Genomic DNA, 17,666 nt, shown 5'->3' with positions numbered 1-17,666 from the left:
CTAGACCAGTGGTCTTCAAACAGAGGTACAACAATCCACTGGGTTTAGAAAGAAAACATGAGAATATTTACAGTAACTCTCATCTTAAAAAACAAGATTAAAAAAAAAAAAAGACAAGACCTCATCTTTACTAATATTTAAATCAAGATCCATCTCTAGCACTCCCAACTCCCATTGAGTCCAAATGGCAGTCACACACCTCAGAGAGATCTGACAGGATCCTGGGGGAAGAGGGAAGCTCTGCAGCAGAGGCTGAGATGCACCGTCCATATGCTTAGTTAAGTGCCTTTACTGATTACATTTTTTTTAAATGGATTAGCCCTCATAAAACAAACAAGGGGATTAAAAAGATTTCTGAGAGAAACCTTCGATAGAAGATAACACAAGCATACATGAGCAACAGGAGAATGTTCTGGGTGTCCTCTTCATTAGTCACACGATAATGCATAAACAACCACAGTCTAATAAGATATGACAAGATTCACCAAAACCTGACTGGGGTTATTTCAAGTATGGATCTTCATCCACTATCATAAGTGATGCACCTCATTTTAAGTATATACTGTGCCTTCAGATTCCAGCTAACAATAGCAGGACATGACATAAATAAACAAACAGACATAAATGAAGGGACAGACTGTTTGTAAACCGACTGTGCTATTCTATTGAAAAAGTTTATGAGACTATTTTTCTAAACCAACACTGCCCACTACAACTTCGAGATGATGACATTTTCTGCATCTGTGCTGGTCAAAACTGTAGGCAGTAGCCACATGCAGCTACTAAGCAAGTGAAAAGTGGCCTGATGAATTAAATTTTTATTTTATTTCAGATAATTTAAATTTTAATAGCCACATGTGGCTAGCGGCTACTTTATTGGCCCACACAGTCCTGAACCACTAGTCCTGGACCGCACAGTCCTGGGCCACTGTTGCCTCAAAACACCCAGCTCGAAGCGAGCAGTGCATTTTTCCTGTTTTTGTATCTTTGGCCATGTTATTCTTTCTGCCTAGAATGTTCGGTTGACCCTGTCCATCTAGCAATAAGTTCTTATTTTTGAAGACACATTTCAAGTATCACCCTTCGTTAGCTTTCCCTGACTTCTTTTCACCCAAAAATCAATGGCCCCCCATGTCTGTTCCCCTGGCCCTGGTCACCCCTCATCTTAGCATTTAGAGCTATTTGTTCGTGTGTCTGAAGTTCTGTGAGTGTGAGTTCCTCTAGGTAGAGCCGTGTCTTATTTAATCACTGCATGATATCCAGCACAGAGTGGGTGCTCAGGGACGATTACTGAACCAACAAACCCAGGTCTGCCATTCACCCCGCAGGGCTCCCACCACCACACCGCACACACCAGAAGATGGCTCCAGAAAAGGAGGCTCAAGGCTAGGCTTTGCTACTTCAAGTGCTGGATGCTACTTCAATAGACAATTCCATTCCTATGATTATCACTGTTTGGCTCTTGCAGATGCAGATGTCACAGAGATTTCTCAAGCAGCTCAGAAAGCATCCTTCCTTTGAAGAGGACAAGATGAAGGTGCACAGCTAGTCCCCTTTCTGAAGTGTCAAAAGACGACAAGTTAACATGATTGCTCTGATGCAGGAGTATGTTTTCATGTGTACTTTATTAGTATTTACTGAGATTTTCTTGTGTACTCTACCCGCAGTTTTAGCTCCTGAGGTATAAGTATAGCCTCCTCCCAGACCCTCCTACTCAGAACCCATGGGAAACTGATTCTCTCTCTTCACAACCTCTCATTAAGTGAGCTTGACTTTGTTAGAAAGACCAAAGGAAAGGCTTTGAGCACGCAATGGCTTATTCTGGATTTCATTTCTGAATTCTAGATTTGGCTATATTTAGCAAAGCTATAACCGTCATCATGCCTGAAGCCAGGAAGAAGACACCATTCACAAACCACCCCCTGAAAATCTGCAGTTGCCACTAAAAGACCAGACTTCCCAGCAGGCAAAGACATCTGAAGTGGGAGGGGTCAAATTGGTGATTGCGTCAAGAGATGACCTCACAGGCTTCTAGCCAACCTCCCAGCCTGCCTCTGAAGCTCTCTGTGACCTGATTTCCTTTTCTTTTCTCTCCAACACACCTTCTGCTCTGGTCAAACATCCTCCTTTTCTCCCCTGTCCATTCCTTCCTGCAACACTGGTCATCTCACTCCCCTATCTGCTTCAGCTTCAAGCTTCTTGCGTCTATTTGAAGCTTCAGGACCTCTCTTTCCCAGACACCAGCCACCTCCTCGCCCCACTACTGACAAAGGGCTGAGGCATAGAAGGAAGCACTGCCTACTGGACAGCTAGTCAACAGTTACTCGGAAGGCCCAGGACCTCTGGGGAAAGCGAGCAGCCAACGCAGCCAGGGAGAAATGTAAAAGAATTTCCTTCTACCACATTGTGTCCTTCTTTCCTTGATTCTGGAAGGGAAACTTGTACCAACCAAAATGACAACACCAGACTAGCTGGTATTCCCAGAACTCACCACAGTGTCACCCCACCCCACACTTTCGCACATGCTATTCTTTCTGCTTGGAAAGGCTTGGGTAGCCCTCATGGAGAACCTCTGGGTAATTTACATTCCTGTTTAAATGACACTTCATCTGGAAACTCTCCGCCCCAGGGCCTTTCTCCTTTATCATCTCATAACATCTTTTTACCATGTACTCTATATCCAGGACCATGCTAAGTGCTGGACACTTATCTTAGGATTATTTGTTGGTTTATATCAAACCCATCAATCCTAAAGGAAATCAACCCTGAATAATCACTGAAAGGACTGGAGCTGAAGCTCCAATACTTTGGCCACCTGATGTGAAGAGCTGACTCACTGGAAAAGACCCTGACGCTGGGAAAGACTGATGGCAGAAGAAGAGGACAAGACAGGATGAGATGGTTGGATGGCATCACCAACTCAATGGACATGAATTTAAGCAAACTCAGGAAAATAGAGAAGGACAGGGATGCCTTGCCTGCTGCAGTCCATGGGGTCACAAAGAGTAAGACATGACTTATTAACTGAACAACAACAAAGAGCTCCTTAAGAGCCAGGCCCAAGTTCCATTCATCCTCTAGCTTTGTAATCTAATACAGTGCCTGATACAGAGAAGGCACTGACACTCCCTAAATGAATACATGCATGCATCATACTGATGCTGCTAATACTTATTTCTGACATACACACATATAGATACACACACATTTGTTGGTTTAGCTGGTTTCACATGTATTTTTTAACTGTCACTACTTTGCACTGTAAGTAGGAGAAACTGTCAATGTTTACTGCCACAGAGACTTAACTGGGTAGTTCTCATTAACCCTAGACCTGAATTCTTTTAGTGGAGGTCAAAATACTGTCCTGAAGGGCCCCCTGGTCCACCTTACATAAACCCACGCAGTTCTGGAATGTTGTTTTGGACACAGCAGGTAGTCAACATTTACCTGAGTCTGGACCTTAGGTGTAAGGCCTCGTTCAGCCAAGGAGGTGTGATAAAGCATAGCTTCTCAGACCTCCTTTGAGCATTGCTCCACTTTTCCCATTGAGCTTGTTCTGGAAGCTTAAACCAGATCTTCCCTTGACATCCCACGCCCTTTACCTCAGACAGAATTTAGTATCTCATCATGGTATCTTTCCTGAGGAAGCTAGTGAAACAATATCCAACCCTGAGCCAGCCAAAACAAAGCCAGACCCTCTGAACTGGTGATGCAGAGCCTTCACTTCCCCAGACAACCCCCCCAGGACTAGTGAGTGAGACACAGTGAGCAGGGTTGAAACCACTGATCTTCTGCTCCCGCAGCTTGTCCGTAGGGTTCCTGCGATTCCCCCCTATAAAGGACAGACCAAACCCACATGAGAGAAAGAAGGATGGACAGCGGGATGAGGTGGTAACAGGGTCTGTGCTTGAAGTCCACTGCATCACCCCTCCCTGAATTACCTGGCCACTGCCCTGGGCACCTGACATACAACTCTCATCGGCCTGAGACACCTCTGGCTAGGAGGGGTGGCTAGGTCAGCACCTGGGGCCTTAAAGGAGCATGGCTACCCCAAACATCTCTTAACCCCTTAGCCGTGAGGCCTCTGCAAAGAACATTTGGCTCTGTCCACCCACACTGGGGGGCGGGGGGAGTAGCTGCAGTCAAGCTAGCCTTCACATTGCCCCTATTCCTCCTTAACTATCTGCCTATATGGCTGAAAAATGGTAGCTCCCAAATATTGAACATCTGAAAAATGTTAAGTAATTTAGATACGTCGCCTCATTTAATCTTCAAGACTGCTCCCTAGGGTGGTGGCTCTGAAACTTCTGCTTGCAGCAGAATCTCTCCAGGAACTTGTTAAAGCCCCACAGCCACAGTCTCTGGGGTGAGGCCCGAATTTGCATTTCTAATAAACTCCTGCACGTGATGCTGATGCTCCTGACCCAGGTGTCAACACTTTTGACTACCACTGTCGGAGAGATCCAAAAGAGGTTGGAAATGTCTTACCCAAGGTTTCACAGCTGGTCAAGAACAGATCCAGAATTTGAACCTGGATCTGGGGGCTTCCCTGATAGCTCAGTTGGTAAAGAATCTACCTGCAATGCAGGAGACCAATGTTCGATTCCTAGGTCAGGAAGATCTACTGAAGAAGGGACAGGCTACCCACTCCAGTATTCCTGGGCTTCTCTTGTGGTTCAGCTGGTAAAGAATCCACCTGCAATGCGGGAGACCTGGGTTCAATCCCTGGGTTGGAAAGATCTCCTGGAGAAGGGCAAGGCTACCCCCTCCAGTATTCTGGCCTGGAGAATTCCACGGACTGTATAGTCCATGGGGTCGCAAAGAGCTGGACATAACTAAGCGACTTTCACTTTCACTGCCTGATTCCACAGAAAGCGCTGGTAAACACCTCACTGTAGGAGTGAAAGTCTGCCTTTGTCTTGTTTTCCTGGCAGCTCCTCAAAGGCAGGCATTACACTTTAAACCTCCCTATATCCTCCTTCTCAGACCCTAGTAGTATCTTTGTACTTGGTGGGTACTTCACAGGTACTTTGTATACTGGCTCCTCCTTAGCTATATACTTCTCTGTGTGTGTGTGTGTGTGTGTGTGTTAGTCACTCAGTCGTGCCCGATTCTTTGTGACCCCATGAACTGTAGCCCGCCAGGCTCCTCTGTCCATGGAATTCTCCAGGCAAGAATACTGGAGTGGGGTGCCATGCCCTCCTCCAGGCGATCTTCCTGACCCAGGGATCAAACTCATGTCTCTTTCATCTCCTGCATTGACCGGCAGGTTCTTTACCATGAGTGCCACCTGGGAAGCCCAATATACTTCTAACAGCCACAAATTCAAATTCAATTAGAGTCAAAGAACATAAAAAGGGCAACACTGCCAAACCAAATTTTCCATGGCCCTCCCTCTTGCTGCTCTGAGTGTCTGTGCCGTCACTGAACCTGGATAATTCCGACTCATCCTTCAGTCAGTCGCTTCCTGCAGCAAGCAACTCTTGGCACTCTAAAACTGGAAGCTGCTGCACCCTAAGTTAATCTCCATGATGGCTCATATCACTCCATTTTAACTGGCTGTTTTCCATCTCTCAAAGTAGTATGTAAATTCTAGCATCTAGTTTTAAATTATATTCCCCAGAACCTAGCACAGTGCCTGGTACATCGCGGACACTCTATCACTGTTTGTTGAATGAACGAATGAATGAACACAGAGCTGCAAGCTCTCAATTCCATTTAAAAATAAAAGGGCATGATGTGCAGTTCTCAGGGATGAATTCTGGGGAAGGAAAGGGCAGCAAAGATGGAAAATTTGCCTTTTCTCTTCGCCATCAACTCAGACTGAGAAGTGGCACCGCTTAGGGTTACCTCCTCTCTAACGAGACAACATCCTAGCTGAACAAAATGTCTCTGGGCTGCAAGGTCAGCAAAGGCTGTTGAGAGGGAAGGAAGGAGCTTGGCACCCCCTCATTCCTCCCAATTTCTCTCTCACAGACACACTCCTTCTCCATTTCTCCATCCCACTGCGGGCCAGGGCTCTGGCACAGGGATGAGATAGATCAGACTCAAGGGTGAGGAGCTGGCAGCGGGCATAGAAGCATCTCACATCCTGCACCGAAGCCCACAGAGAGGGATCCAAAGGGACAGTGACTCAGACCCCAGATCAAGTCCAGCTAGAGCAGCACTGAGAATGGAAAAGAGCGACAATTTCATAAGGATATCCACTGCCAGATGTTTTTTTTAAGACACTGTAAAGTAAAGACTTCAGCCATAACCCCAGAAAACTGGGCCCAGCTGAATCCCATGCTGATACAAGCTGAGAGCCTGACACAGCTTCTTCCTCCTCCAAGCCCACCAGGAGCAACACTCACCGTGATAGGCAGTTCCCAGGACCGGGTCAGGACCCTTGCTCCAACCTTAGGTTGCAAAAAGTCTTCTTCCCCAGCAACTGAACTGTTCCCCCACCATGCTGCATAAATATAGGCCTCCCCTTCCCCCATCCCCTGTCAGCCGATAAAACAACCTACAGCAGGTTGGCCCCATCCAATTAGTTTGAATAGCTTCATGCCAAGGAAATTGCTGCTTTTATTCAAAATAAAAGCACACTGGGCAGGCAATGGGCTGTGAAAAGTATGAGTCTGGCATAATTATGAAGGTCAAGGTTAAGGTTACCAAAAGAGACATGCAATAATTTCCAGAAAGCCTGGGGGATAAAGATATATATCTACATGTCTGTAGACATACAGAGGAACACACATGTAGGGAATTTACATAGTAGATCTAAATAACATCCTCTCCAACAGAAAAAAAGCAAAAATCAGATGCCACTCTCAAGTAATTCTTTTGGCAAAACACACACCCCTCCCCCAAAATCAAAAGAATAGGAAGAAGAGGGGCCCACTGGACCAATTTCAAAATAACCACATTAATTCCATGTAATTTCTGTTACCCAAACTGTATCCTGGGGACCTGATTACAGTTAGGTCAGGAAACAAACCTAGTCAAAGCCACCAAGAGCCGTGGCTCTTGGAAAAACACCTTCTGATTTTCCCTGAAAACCCTCTCTACCTTCCAAGCCCTGCTCAAGGGAGAGGGAAAGTTGGGTAGGAGGAGAAACCCCTCTTCAAGGTTCTCCAACCCCACCCTGCAGCCCTCACATCAGTATTTCAAGTTTTAGGAGGATCACAAGCCCCACACCCTACATCTGATGTGAAGCTTTGCACTTTCACACATACGTTTTTCTCGTCTGATCCTCACAATTCGATGAGGCAGGCAAGAACTGTCCTGTCAATTTTTTTTTTTTTTAATAAAAGGCCACCGAGGTAAACAATTTCTGGCAAACTCCCCCCACCCCATAAAGCCCCGTCACTCTGAAATCCCCGTTTCAAATTTCTCAAGGACAAGGATTTACAGGGCAAGGGGAGGGAGAAGGGAGGGTCAGCTGGGCAAAAGCCATTCATACATTCAACAACTGGAAACCAGAGTCTTGCTGCATCAGCACAAGATTTTAATTTACGGCGCACCGAAAAAGTCCCACCATACCTTCCGCCAGCACCTCGTCCACTGTGACCTGCTGTCGCCCAATGCCAAAGACCCTTCCGATGTAGCCGCTGCCCAGGCCCGAGGTGCTGCCCCCTCCTCCGCTGGAGCCGGAGCCCAGGCCAGAGCCGCCCTGCTCTCGCCTGGAGTCGAAAAACTTCTTCATCATGCGAAAAGGAAGCAGGAAAGCAAAATACCGACGGTTTCTGGATTTTTTTTTTTTTTAAACAAGAGATCCAAGGATTTCTTCTCGGATTTCAGCTCGGAGAGGAGCCACCCGAATCCGGCCGTGGGGGTGGGGGCTGAGGGAGGATGTCTATAGGAATATGCGTGTCAATCGCGCGGCGGTCCCCTCCTCCTCAAGAGAGCGATTCGTGTAAGTTTAAACCTGTGATGACAGAGGGAGAGAGAGAGGATGAATCAGTAACACACTTAAAAATTCAACTGCTGAGTCCTAGGGGGAGCAGAAGCCACCATCCTGGGGAAACGCTTCATGAATTTTCTTAGAGAGAAAAACCCTGGGGCTGAAAACGCGTCCCCGGCCCCAGAACCCGGGACTCCCTTGCCCTGGGCTCTGAAAAAGGAGGAATTCGGGCCACCACGGGCAGCGCTGACCCAGCGGGCAATGCCTCCCCTCCTCCCCGGTCTCCCTGCCGCCCCGCGAGGCAGCATCCCGGCGGCACCCACTTGAGATGGCTCGGCGGCCGGCGCGCAGCTACCAGCCCCGCAACATTGTCACGGCCGCCGGGCCGGCCTGCGACGCGGAGAGGAGGCGGCGCTGCAGCGAGAGCCGGGGCCGCATTCGGCGCCCGCCCGCCCGCCAGCTGATCCCCGGAGCGCCCGGCGGAGACTGACCCGCCGCCCCTCCCCCGCGCGCGCTCCCGCCCGGCTCCATCCACCCAACCAGGAAGTGAACCGCCGCCGGAAGTGCCTCCCCGAGCGGCAGGGCCAGGGGCTGAGGCCCCTAGCGGCCTCCACTCTGTCACCAAGAATGAGAACGCGTTGTCGGAGAGAAGGGGAGTGGGGAAACGGGGTCTCAGTGCTGAGAGAGTTTTGGAAAAGAACGTTGATATTGCCCGACTCGTAGAGCACCATGGGAAAGGTAGTTCGCTGCAGCTTAGCGACTGGACTACAACTCCCAGGATGCCCCTGGAGGAGCGAGCGAAGAGGCTGCGGTCGCCTTCTCCGCCACGGAGGTGGTTAGCGGGGTGGTGCATTTGTGGGATTCGGTTATTTAAACACATCCGGTAAAGAAACTGCCAGGGACTAGGGTTTCCACCCTGCTGCATGTTCCACCCTTCTGGAGCCATCTTATTTGCGACTTGACCTCCCTGCACAAGGGATTCTGGGGATTGTGGTTTCCAAACGGATCGAGGCTGACACCTGAAGGACGCGGCTTAGCGGCTTAGCCCCTAGTGGGTCCTGCGGGGCTTACCGACGTCACCTGCACAGAGGTGGAAGACGGAGGGCGATCGGGAAATTTTCGCTGGCCGTTGGTGCCTGGCCACACCTCAAAGCTAACCCTAATATAATAAAACCAGAGCCCTTCCTCCTCCCAACTTCAAAAGCAGCTTTTGCTTACAGATGTTGAGAACAGGCTCAGCGGTCAGCTCTGAGCTAGGCACTGTGAAAACCCTTAATAAGACGGTGCCTTTTCAGGAAATTTGCCGGCGAGACTCAAACTGAGAAACTTAGAGAGCGTATGTGCGGAGCAAATCGTAGGCTACCAGGCGACCCAAACCCTTGGCTCGACCCCAAACTTCGGGGCTTGTCTGACGGTGACCCTTAATTCTTCCACCTTTTCTGATGCCGTGGTTTTGCCTGACCTTCATTTAACCCCCGCCCACACGAGAACTCTAAACTGACTGTTTATGTCTTTCCTCTTCAATATTCCCGTTTTGATGTTTATTTTACCCAGTTATCGCCCGAGTGCGCAGAATGGAGGTGGACGGTGTGGTTTGCATCTGTCAAAGGCAGAAGATTTGGACCCCTCTTGGTACCCTTCTCCATCCCTAGATTTCCTGATAGATGATGATGACGGTAGTGCCAAATCCTTTCCCATCCCCCCTCCCCAGATTCATGATTTTTCAAATCCCTGAATTTAAGTTATTTCTCACCTCCACCTGCTCCCTATTTCTGAGACAGCCCTTTTGGCTTGTAAATTAGTTTTTCTGCAGGCATTTGAGGGAGGTAGAGAAAGGTGGTCCAGGGCGGGGGGGGGGGGGGGGGGGGCAGGTTAGGGGGATGGTGTTCTTGGTTTCTCTTAAGTGAAATTTAAATTTTAAACTGAACTGTGACTGAATTGACAGAGGTTTCTGTTGCTTCCTCTTCCTTCTTCTCCTCTTTTTTCTCCTGCCTCTTTTCTTTCTCCCCATTGTCCTCCTCCTCTTTCTTTTTTGTTCATCGTGGTTCAAGTAGTATCATAGTTAAACTACCAGTTAAACTTCTGTGTAGAGACAGCATCTTTTCTTCCGGAGGGAGTGGACGTTGTCACCTCAGTTCACTAATCCTCACAGCCACCTCCAGGGCAGAACGCAGCACCTGGTAAGACATTCCCTGGAAACAAACCCACGGGAGGCATGTTCTCTGCACTTTCCTTAAAAGGCTAAATTTTTTCCAAGAAAGTTTGGAATGGGTCTTGAAATAGATGGGAGAGCTAATTTGAAATTAGATTCATTGACCTCCATCTTTCTCTGCACCTATTGATCTTGGCTTTTTTAAAGAAGACCTGTTGGGTCCTAGAATCTGTTGCTATCTCAGGTTTTACTTTTCTAGACTTTCCTGTTAACCAGACTAGGTCAGAATTCTGCAGATCCCAAGTCTTACTTGTAAGATACAAAAATGTGTTTTTATCTTGTAGAATTAAGGTAGCTAACATGTATTCATTGAGCGCTCATCTGGATGCTTTGATGAGAATCTGAGGGAAGAAGTTTCACAAAGAAGAAGGAAAAAACAGAAGACTAGAGTTTTTTGTCTTCCATTCTCTTGGAGACTAATGGCAGTTATACTGACAAAACCACAATTTTTAATGCTTTACATGTATTGTTAGTGAATTCTCATAACCACAATATGAAATAAGGTACTGTAGTTATTTTCACTTTATAGATGGAGCACTGAAGCATAAAGATATGTGACTTGCCCAAAGTCACACAAATAATAACTGGCAAAACCAGGACTCAAATCCAAACATTTTAGCTGTAGAACACAGTGCTTAACTAGCAACATCATACTGCCTACTTAAAGTAAGAAGCAAATCTATAAACAGCATGGGACCAGGAGACAGGAAGCCTCTACCACTCCATAGCTGTGCCCCTAGACCACTTAGAACTCTGGACCTATTTTCTCAGCCAAAAATCAATAGCTCTCTTACAACTTTTAGTAGTTCTCTAGTTCTTAGTGCAAGATAATCAGATCAACCACTGTAATCTCAAAATTCCTAGCACACTTAGAGAAGTATGATTTGTCCTACCTGGCCTTGCATTTCTATTCAACTTTTCAAGTATATTGTCACCTCTACTCAGAATCAGGTAACAGTCATCTACTTATCTCCTTGAATATCCAATATGATAGTTTATATAGAGTGTGTCCTCACCAGTATTTAAATAAACCAAATAATCAAATTCAAATTAAATATGACACAGAAACATTCTGATTAGGGTGGAAAGATTGTTTTGCGGTATTATAGACCATTTTGAACTTGCTCTAAGAGATACTAATGAGAAACAGCCAATTAAAAGGAAAGGAAAAGGAGGAACTACCCTGCTGGTCCAGTAGTTAAGAATCAGCTTTTCAAAGCAGGGGACACAAGTTTGATTCCACTTGGGAGAATTAAGGATCCCAGATGCCTCGGAGCAACTACTGAGCCCATGAGTCCCTGGGTCACAAAGAAAGATCTCATGTGATGCAATGAAGATCCCACATGCTACAACAAAAGACCCAACGCAGCCCAGTAAATAAGTGAATTGTTTTTAAAAAAGGGAAAAGAAACTGATATTTACTATGTATCTTCCACATGCTAATTGCTGAATTAGGCACTTAACATATTACCTTGTTTAATCCTTATGGATGCTGATCTGCACCTCTGCAAAGTAGATACTATGATCTATTATATCAAAGTAGATACTATATACTGTTCTATCAATACTATTTTCCCCAATTTTTTAAATGAACAATGAAAATTTTGTTAGTAGCAGAGGAATGCACATGGTTTGTCAGGTTTGCAGGAAATAATTTGGTCTGTGATATGGCTAAACCATGTCACAGTAAAACCCAGTTATGGCCAATGTGTGGTTAATTCCTTACAGGAAGTCAAAGAGAAGGGGACCAACATTATTTAAGGACATTAACTAAGGCCTGCACTGCAGTGGATATTTAATCATATCATGCAGGCTTCACAAGACACTTATCAGTGTGGAAACAGGCTGACTGGGGGTAAAGTATGTCAACTGTTGCTACACACACCCTGGTAAGGGCAGAACCAGAATTACAATCTGACTGGCCTCAAAACCCAGTCATTTTCTGGACACCACAGAGCTGTTCTATGTTGCCATCTTTTAGTCCAATGGAACTTATTAGAAATGCAAATTATCAGGCCCCACCCAGATCTTTTGAATAGGAGGGAGGGACAGAGGTGACAATCTCTTTTCACCAACCATCCTGGTGATTCTGATACATTTTCAAGTTTGAGAACCCTTGTTTAGCAGAAGGGACAGAGTAACAACCACTTGTTTTCTTTAAAAAGACTTCTTGGTTTTTGGTTTTGTTTTCTGAGTAGAAAAGTAATTATATAATCATCAAAGACAGTATGAAGAATAGAAGCCAACTCACTCTATTTAAAGTCAACAACTTTAAAATCAGATATTTACTACTGACTTTTTTTTTTGCATTCGCTGTTTTTATAAAGTTCAAATTTTCAAGAATCTCTCAATATTTTCCAGTCCAATGCTCTATTGTAGATCTAAGCCCCTATCTCCCTTCAGTTGTCCTGTAAATCTTTCGACTACGCCTTCTGCTGTGTCCTGCTACTTACGTTTACTACAGCACCTTAGATGTACATTTGGCCCCTATATCTGAGGGTTGCACACTGGAGGATTGAACCAAGCACAGATGGAAAATATTCAGAAAAGAAAATTATAGAAAGTTCCAGAAAGCATAACTTCGGTGTACCTTGGCCAGCAGCTATTTACATAGTATTCACATGGTATTAGGTATTTTAAATAATTTAGAGATGATCTAAAGTATATGGGAAAGACTAGAGATCTCTTCAAGAAAACTAGATATACCAAGGGAACATTTCATGCAAAGATGGGCTCAATAAAGGACAGAAATGGTATGGACCTAACAGAAGCAGAAGATATTAAGAAGAGGTGGCAAGAATACACAGAAGAACTGTACAAGAAAGGTCTTCACGACTCAGATAATCACGATGGTGTGATCACTCATACTCAGCTAGAGCCAGACATCCTGGAATGTAAAGTCAAGTGGGCCTTAGGAAGCATCACTCTGAACAAAGCTAGTGGAGGTGATGGAATTCCAGTTGAGCTATCTCAAATCCTAAAAGATGATGCTGTGAAAGTGCACTCAATATGCCAGCAAATTTGGAAAACTCGGCAGTGGCCACAAGGACTAGAAAAGGTCAGTTTCCATTCCAGTCCCAAAGACAGGCAATGCCAAAGAATGCTCAAACTACTGCACATTTGCACTCATCTCACACGCTAGTAAGGTAATGCTCAAAATTCTCCAAACCAGGCTTCAACAATACGTGAACCATGAACTTCCAGATGTTCAAGCTGGTTTTAGAAAATGAAAAGGAACCAGAGATCAAGTTGCCAACATCTGTTGGATTATCGAAAAAGCAAGAGAGTTCCAGAAAAACATCTATTTCTGCTTAACTGATTATGTCAAAGCCTTTGACTGTGTGGATCACAACAAACTGTGGAAAATTCTGAAAGAGATAGGAATACCAGACCACCTGATCTGCCTCTTGAGAAACCTGTATGCAAGTCAGGAAGCAACAGTTAGAACTAGACATGAAACAACAGACTGATTCCAAATAGGAAAAGGAGTACGTCAAGGTTATATATTGTCACCCTGATTATTTAACTTATATGCAGAGTACATCATGAGAAACGCTGGGCTGGAAGAAGCACAAGCTGGAATCAAGATTGCCAGGAGAAATGTCAATAACATCAGATATGCAGATGACACCACACTTATGGCAGAAAGTGAAGAAGAACTAAAGAGCCTCTTGATGAAAGTGAAAGAGGAGAGTGAAGAAGTTGACTTAAAGCTCAACATTCAGAAAACTAAGATTGTGGCATCCGGTCCCATCACTTCATGGCAAATAGATGGGGAAACAGTGGAAACAGTGGCTGACTTTATTTTTCTGGGCTCCAAAATCACAGTGGGTAGTGATTGCAGCCATGAAATTATAAGACGCTTACTCCTTGGAAGAAAAGTTATGACCAACCCAGACAGCATATTAAAAAGCAGAGACATTGCTTTGTCAACAAAGGCCTATCTAGTCAAGGCTATGGTTTTTCCAGTGGTCATGTATGGATGTGAGAGTTGGACTATAAAGAAAGCTGAGCACAGAGAAGTTGATGCTTTTGAACAGTGGTGTTGGAGGAGACTCTTGAGAGTCCCTTGAACTGCAAGGAGATCCAACCAGTCCATCCTAAAGGAGATCAGTCCTGGGTGTTCACTGGAAGGACTGATGTGGAAGCTGAAACTCCAATCCTTTGGCCACCTGATGTGAAGAGCTGACTCATTTGAAAAGACCCTGATGCTGGGAAAGACTGAGGGCAGGAGGAGAACGGGACGACAGAGGATGAGATGGTTGGATGGCATCACCAACTCTATGGACATGGGTTTGGGTAGACTCCGGGAGTTGGTGATGGACATGGAGGCCCGGCATGCTGCAGTTCATGGGGTCGCAAAGAGTCTGACACAACTGAGCGACTGAACTGAACTGAAAGTATATGGAAAGATATACATAGGTTATGTGCAAATACTGTGACATTTCATATAAGGGACTTGAACATTGGCAGATTTTTGGTATCTGAGAGGGTTCCTGGAACCCACCCACCTTGGATTCTGAGGGATGACTATACCTCCATTTATAGCCCATATCAATTTGTACCGTCATTATTGGTTTACATTCATCTTTCTTTCCTTAGCTACTGACTCCCACACATATATAGTGAAGTGAAGTGAATTGAGAGTTGTTCAGTCGTGCCCAACTCTTTGCGACCCCATGAACTATACAGTCCATGGAATTCTCCAGGCCAGAATACTGGTGTGGGTAGCCTTTCTCTTCTCCAGGGAATCTTCCCAACCCAGGGATTGAACCCAGGTCTCCCACATTGCAGGCAGTTTATTTACTGTCTGAGCCACTAGGGAAGCCCTGGTGATACATAGTGAGTGCTCAGTAAATACTTTGAACAAATGATTCATAATTTAATGAAAAATAAAATAAATTAGCTGAAACATATTCAACCCTTCTTATTAGATTGATGATTCCTAATTAGATTGAACTCTAATAGTCTGATTAACCATAGAAATGTTCTCTTAGCGGAATTCTTTCATCACAGATGTTGTTAGATCTGAAAGTCCAAGTTTGATACCAGTGAATCTCAAGGGATTATAAGTATATATTAATATATAATATATTAATAAAATATAAGAGTCCTCTTGGATAGCATGAAAAGCAGCTGAAACAACATTCTAGGTCTCTCATATTTCCCCTTCTCCTGCAGTTCATTTTCATGTCACTAATTAAACATCAGTTTATCTTGGAATTCTCATCCTTCTCCAGCAACTAACATTTTTCTGTACCTCTTTTCAGCAAAATACTTCAATGCAATTGTCTATTTTTGCTGTCTCTACCAATTCTCCACATTACTAAGTCCAATAGACAGCTCTCAGTCCTCATCTTCTGTTAAAACTCAATTTAGTTAAACAAGGAGAAAACAGTTCACTCTTTCTCTCACCTACCCCTCCCATCTTTAGAAATCATCAATCCGTTCTGTGCATCTAAGAGATATATACATATATGTGTAGCAGAGATCATACAGTATTTGTCTTTCTCTGTCTGACTTACTTCACTTAGCATAATGCCCTTGAGGTCCATTCACATTGTGACATGTGGCAAGATATCCTTCTTTTTATGGTTCAGTTCATCCATCAGTGAACACAGGTTGTTTACATAGCTTGGCTATTGTAAATAATGCTGCAATGAACAAGGAGGTGCATATATATTTTTGAATCAGCGTTTCTTTTATTTTCTACAGATTAAATACCAGAAGGTGGAATTGCTGGATCATATGGTAGTTCTAATTTTAATTTTTTTGAGGAAACGTCATATTGCTTTCCATAGTGGCTATCTATTACGTTTTGATAGGTTGGGATGGTAATCATTGTTTTCATTGTCATTGTTTAAGTAGTTGCTGTTTAGTCCCTAAATTGTGTTCAACAATTTTGTAATCCCATGGATTGTGTAGCCCACCAGGCTCGTCTGTCCATGGGATTATTTAAATCACTGTTGTTGTTGTTTAGTCACTTGGTCGTGTCCAACTCTTTGTGATCTCATGGATTGCAGCACACCAGGTTTCCCTGTCTTTCACCATCTCTCAGAGCTTGCTCAAACTCATGTCCAATGAGCTGGTGATGCCAGCTGGTGATGCCCTCAACCATCCCATCCTCTATTGTCCCCTTCTCCTCCTGCCTTCAATCTTTCCCAACATCAGGGTCTTTTCTAATGAGTCAACTCCTTGCATCAGGTTGCCAAAGTATTTGAGCTTCAGCTTCAGCATCAGTCCTTCCAATGTATATTCAGGGTTGATTTCCTTTAGGACTGACTGATTTGATCTCCTTGTAGTCCAAGGGACTCTCAAGAGTCTTCTCCAAAGTCAGTGAAGAGTTTTTCAAAGACGTTCTTTGCTAAAAACTCTCCTTGACCAGACTTGAGTCAGTGCCTTGGAGTCCTTTTTTTAAACTAGACTTTGACCTTGGGCTCTGTCTTGGCCCAACTAGTCCAGTTTTAGCAAAAATTCTGCTGAGTCAGTTTAGTGAAAATCCCTCAGCCTTGATATTTACTCTAGATATCTGGTCAAATTCCTTATCCTTCACTCTCAGCATCTTATCACCTTAAGCTGCCTTAGGGCAAGAATCCTATTGAGTCTGATCAGCAAGAATCCCCCTAGCCTTGATGTCTCCTCTTAGTAATTTTCCATCCACTGATCCCCACCTGCTCCTTGACTGTAAACCTACGCTTATCCTGGTTGGTTTGGATTTGAGTTTAGTCTCTCTCCCCTACCACCAAATCTTAATTGCAGTGGTTCCTCTTGAATAAATCTTCCTTACTGTCTTTGATAAGTGTCATGAAAATTTTTTCTTTAATGTTACATTCACTCATTTATTCATTTGTTGTTTTATTAAGTCCCTATTTCTTGCCATAACTATGCTAGGAACTGGAAATATAATGACAAATAGGTTGACATATTCTGTTCCTTACAGAATTTATAGCCTAAAACTTACTGGTTATGTATATTTCATTTAAAAAATATGTTGTTAATTTTTCTGTCGGGGCATTCATTTTTAAGAACTGATTGAAAATGCTCTTTTATTTATTCATTTGGTATGTACTGAACTCCTCTCATATACTAGGCACTGTTCTAGGCATAGGCAATATGATGTGGAACAAGATAAACAAATTTTCTGCTTGTATAAGAGCCTACATTAGGATCAGGGTAAAACACAGTAAGTAAGCAAAGTCAAGAAAAATGTTGGATAATGATAAATACCGTAAAATGATTAGAGAGACGTGTGATAGAAATTGACTGAGTGACTAGATTAGATGTGCAGCTCTTTACATATTAATGATGTTCATTAAACCTGTTGTCACGTACATAGAAAACACTTTCCCCCACTTTGATCTTAGGCTTTTAGAATTTTTGATGAAGGGTTATTTAAAAAAATTTTTTTCTGGGTAAAATAATACACGATCATTTTGTAAAATCTAGAAATAGAAAAGCAGGAAAAAGAAAAGCAGAAGGAAGAAGAAGAATAAAAATAATTAATCTCATTACTCAGAGGGCTTCCCTCTGAGTGGCTCACATGGTAAGGAATCTGTCTGTAATGAGAAG

The 17,666-nt window shown here is 44.2% G+C and overlaps 1 protein-coding gene across 16 annotated transcripts in view; it reads right to left on the bottom strand.

Moving 5' to 3' along the window:
• The window catches only part of AAK1 (AP2 associated kinase 1), a 168,145-nt gene extending 159,758 nt beyond the window's left edge, over positions 1 to 8,387 (bottom strand). For all 16 annotated transcript variants that reach the window (XM_065929007.1, XM_065929013.1, XM_065929011.1 and 13 more), the window contains exons 1-2: positions 8,209 to 8,387; positions 7,525 to 7,909 (exon numbers count right to left, since the gene is read on the bottom strand). In XM_065929007.1, coding sequence (XP_065785079.1) covers positions 7,525 to 7,690 — 166 coding nt within the window. In that variant the 5' untranslated portion in view covers positions 7,691 to 7,909; positions 8,209 to 8,387. The remainder of the gene's footprint in view (positions 1 to 7,524; positions 7,910 to 8,208) is intronic.
• Between the last annotated feature and the right edge of the window lie 9,279 nt (positions 8,388 to 17,666).

This window comes from Muntiacus reevesi, chromosome 3 (assembly GCF_963930625.1).
Source record: "Muntiacus reevesi chromosome 3, mMunRee1.1, whole genome shotgun sequence".
NCBI classification, from domain to species: domain Eukaryota; kingdom Metazoa; phylum Chordata; class Mammalia; order Artiodactyla; family Cervidae; genus Muntiacus; species Muntiacus reevesi.
This window is presented reverse-complemented; position numbering and strand designations above follow the sequence as displayed.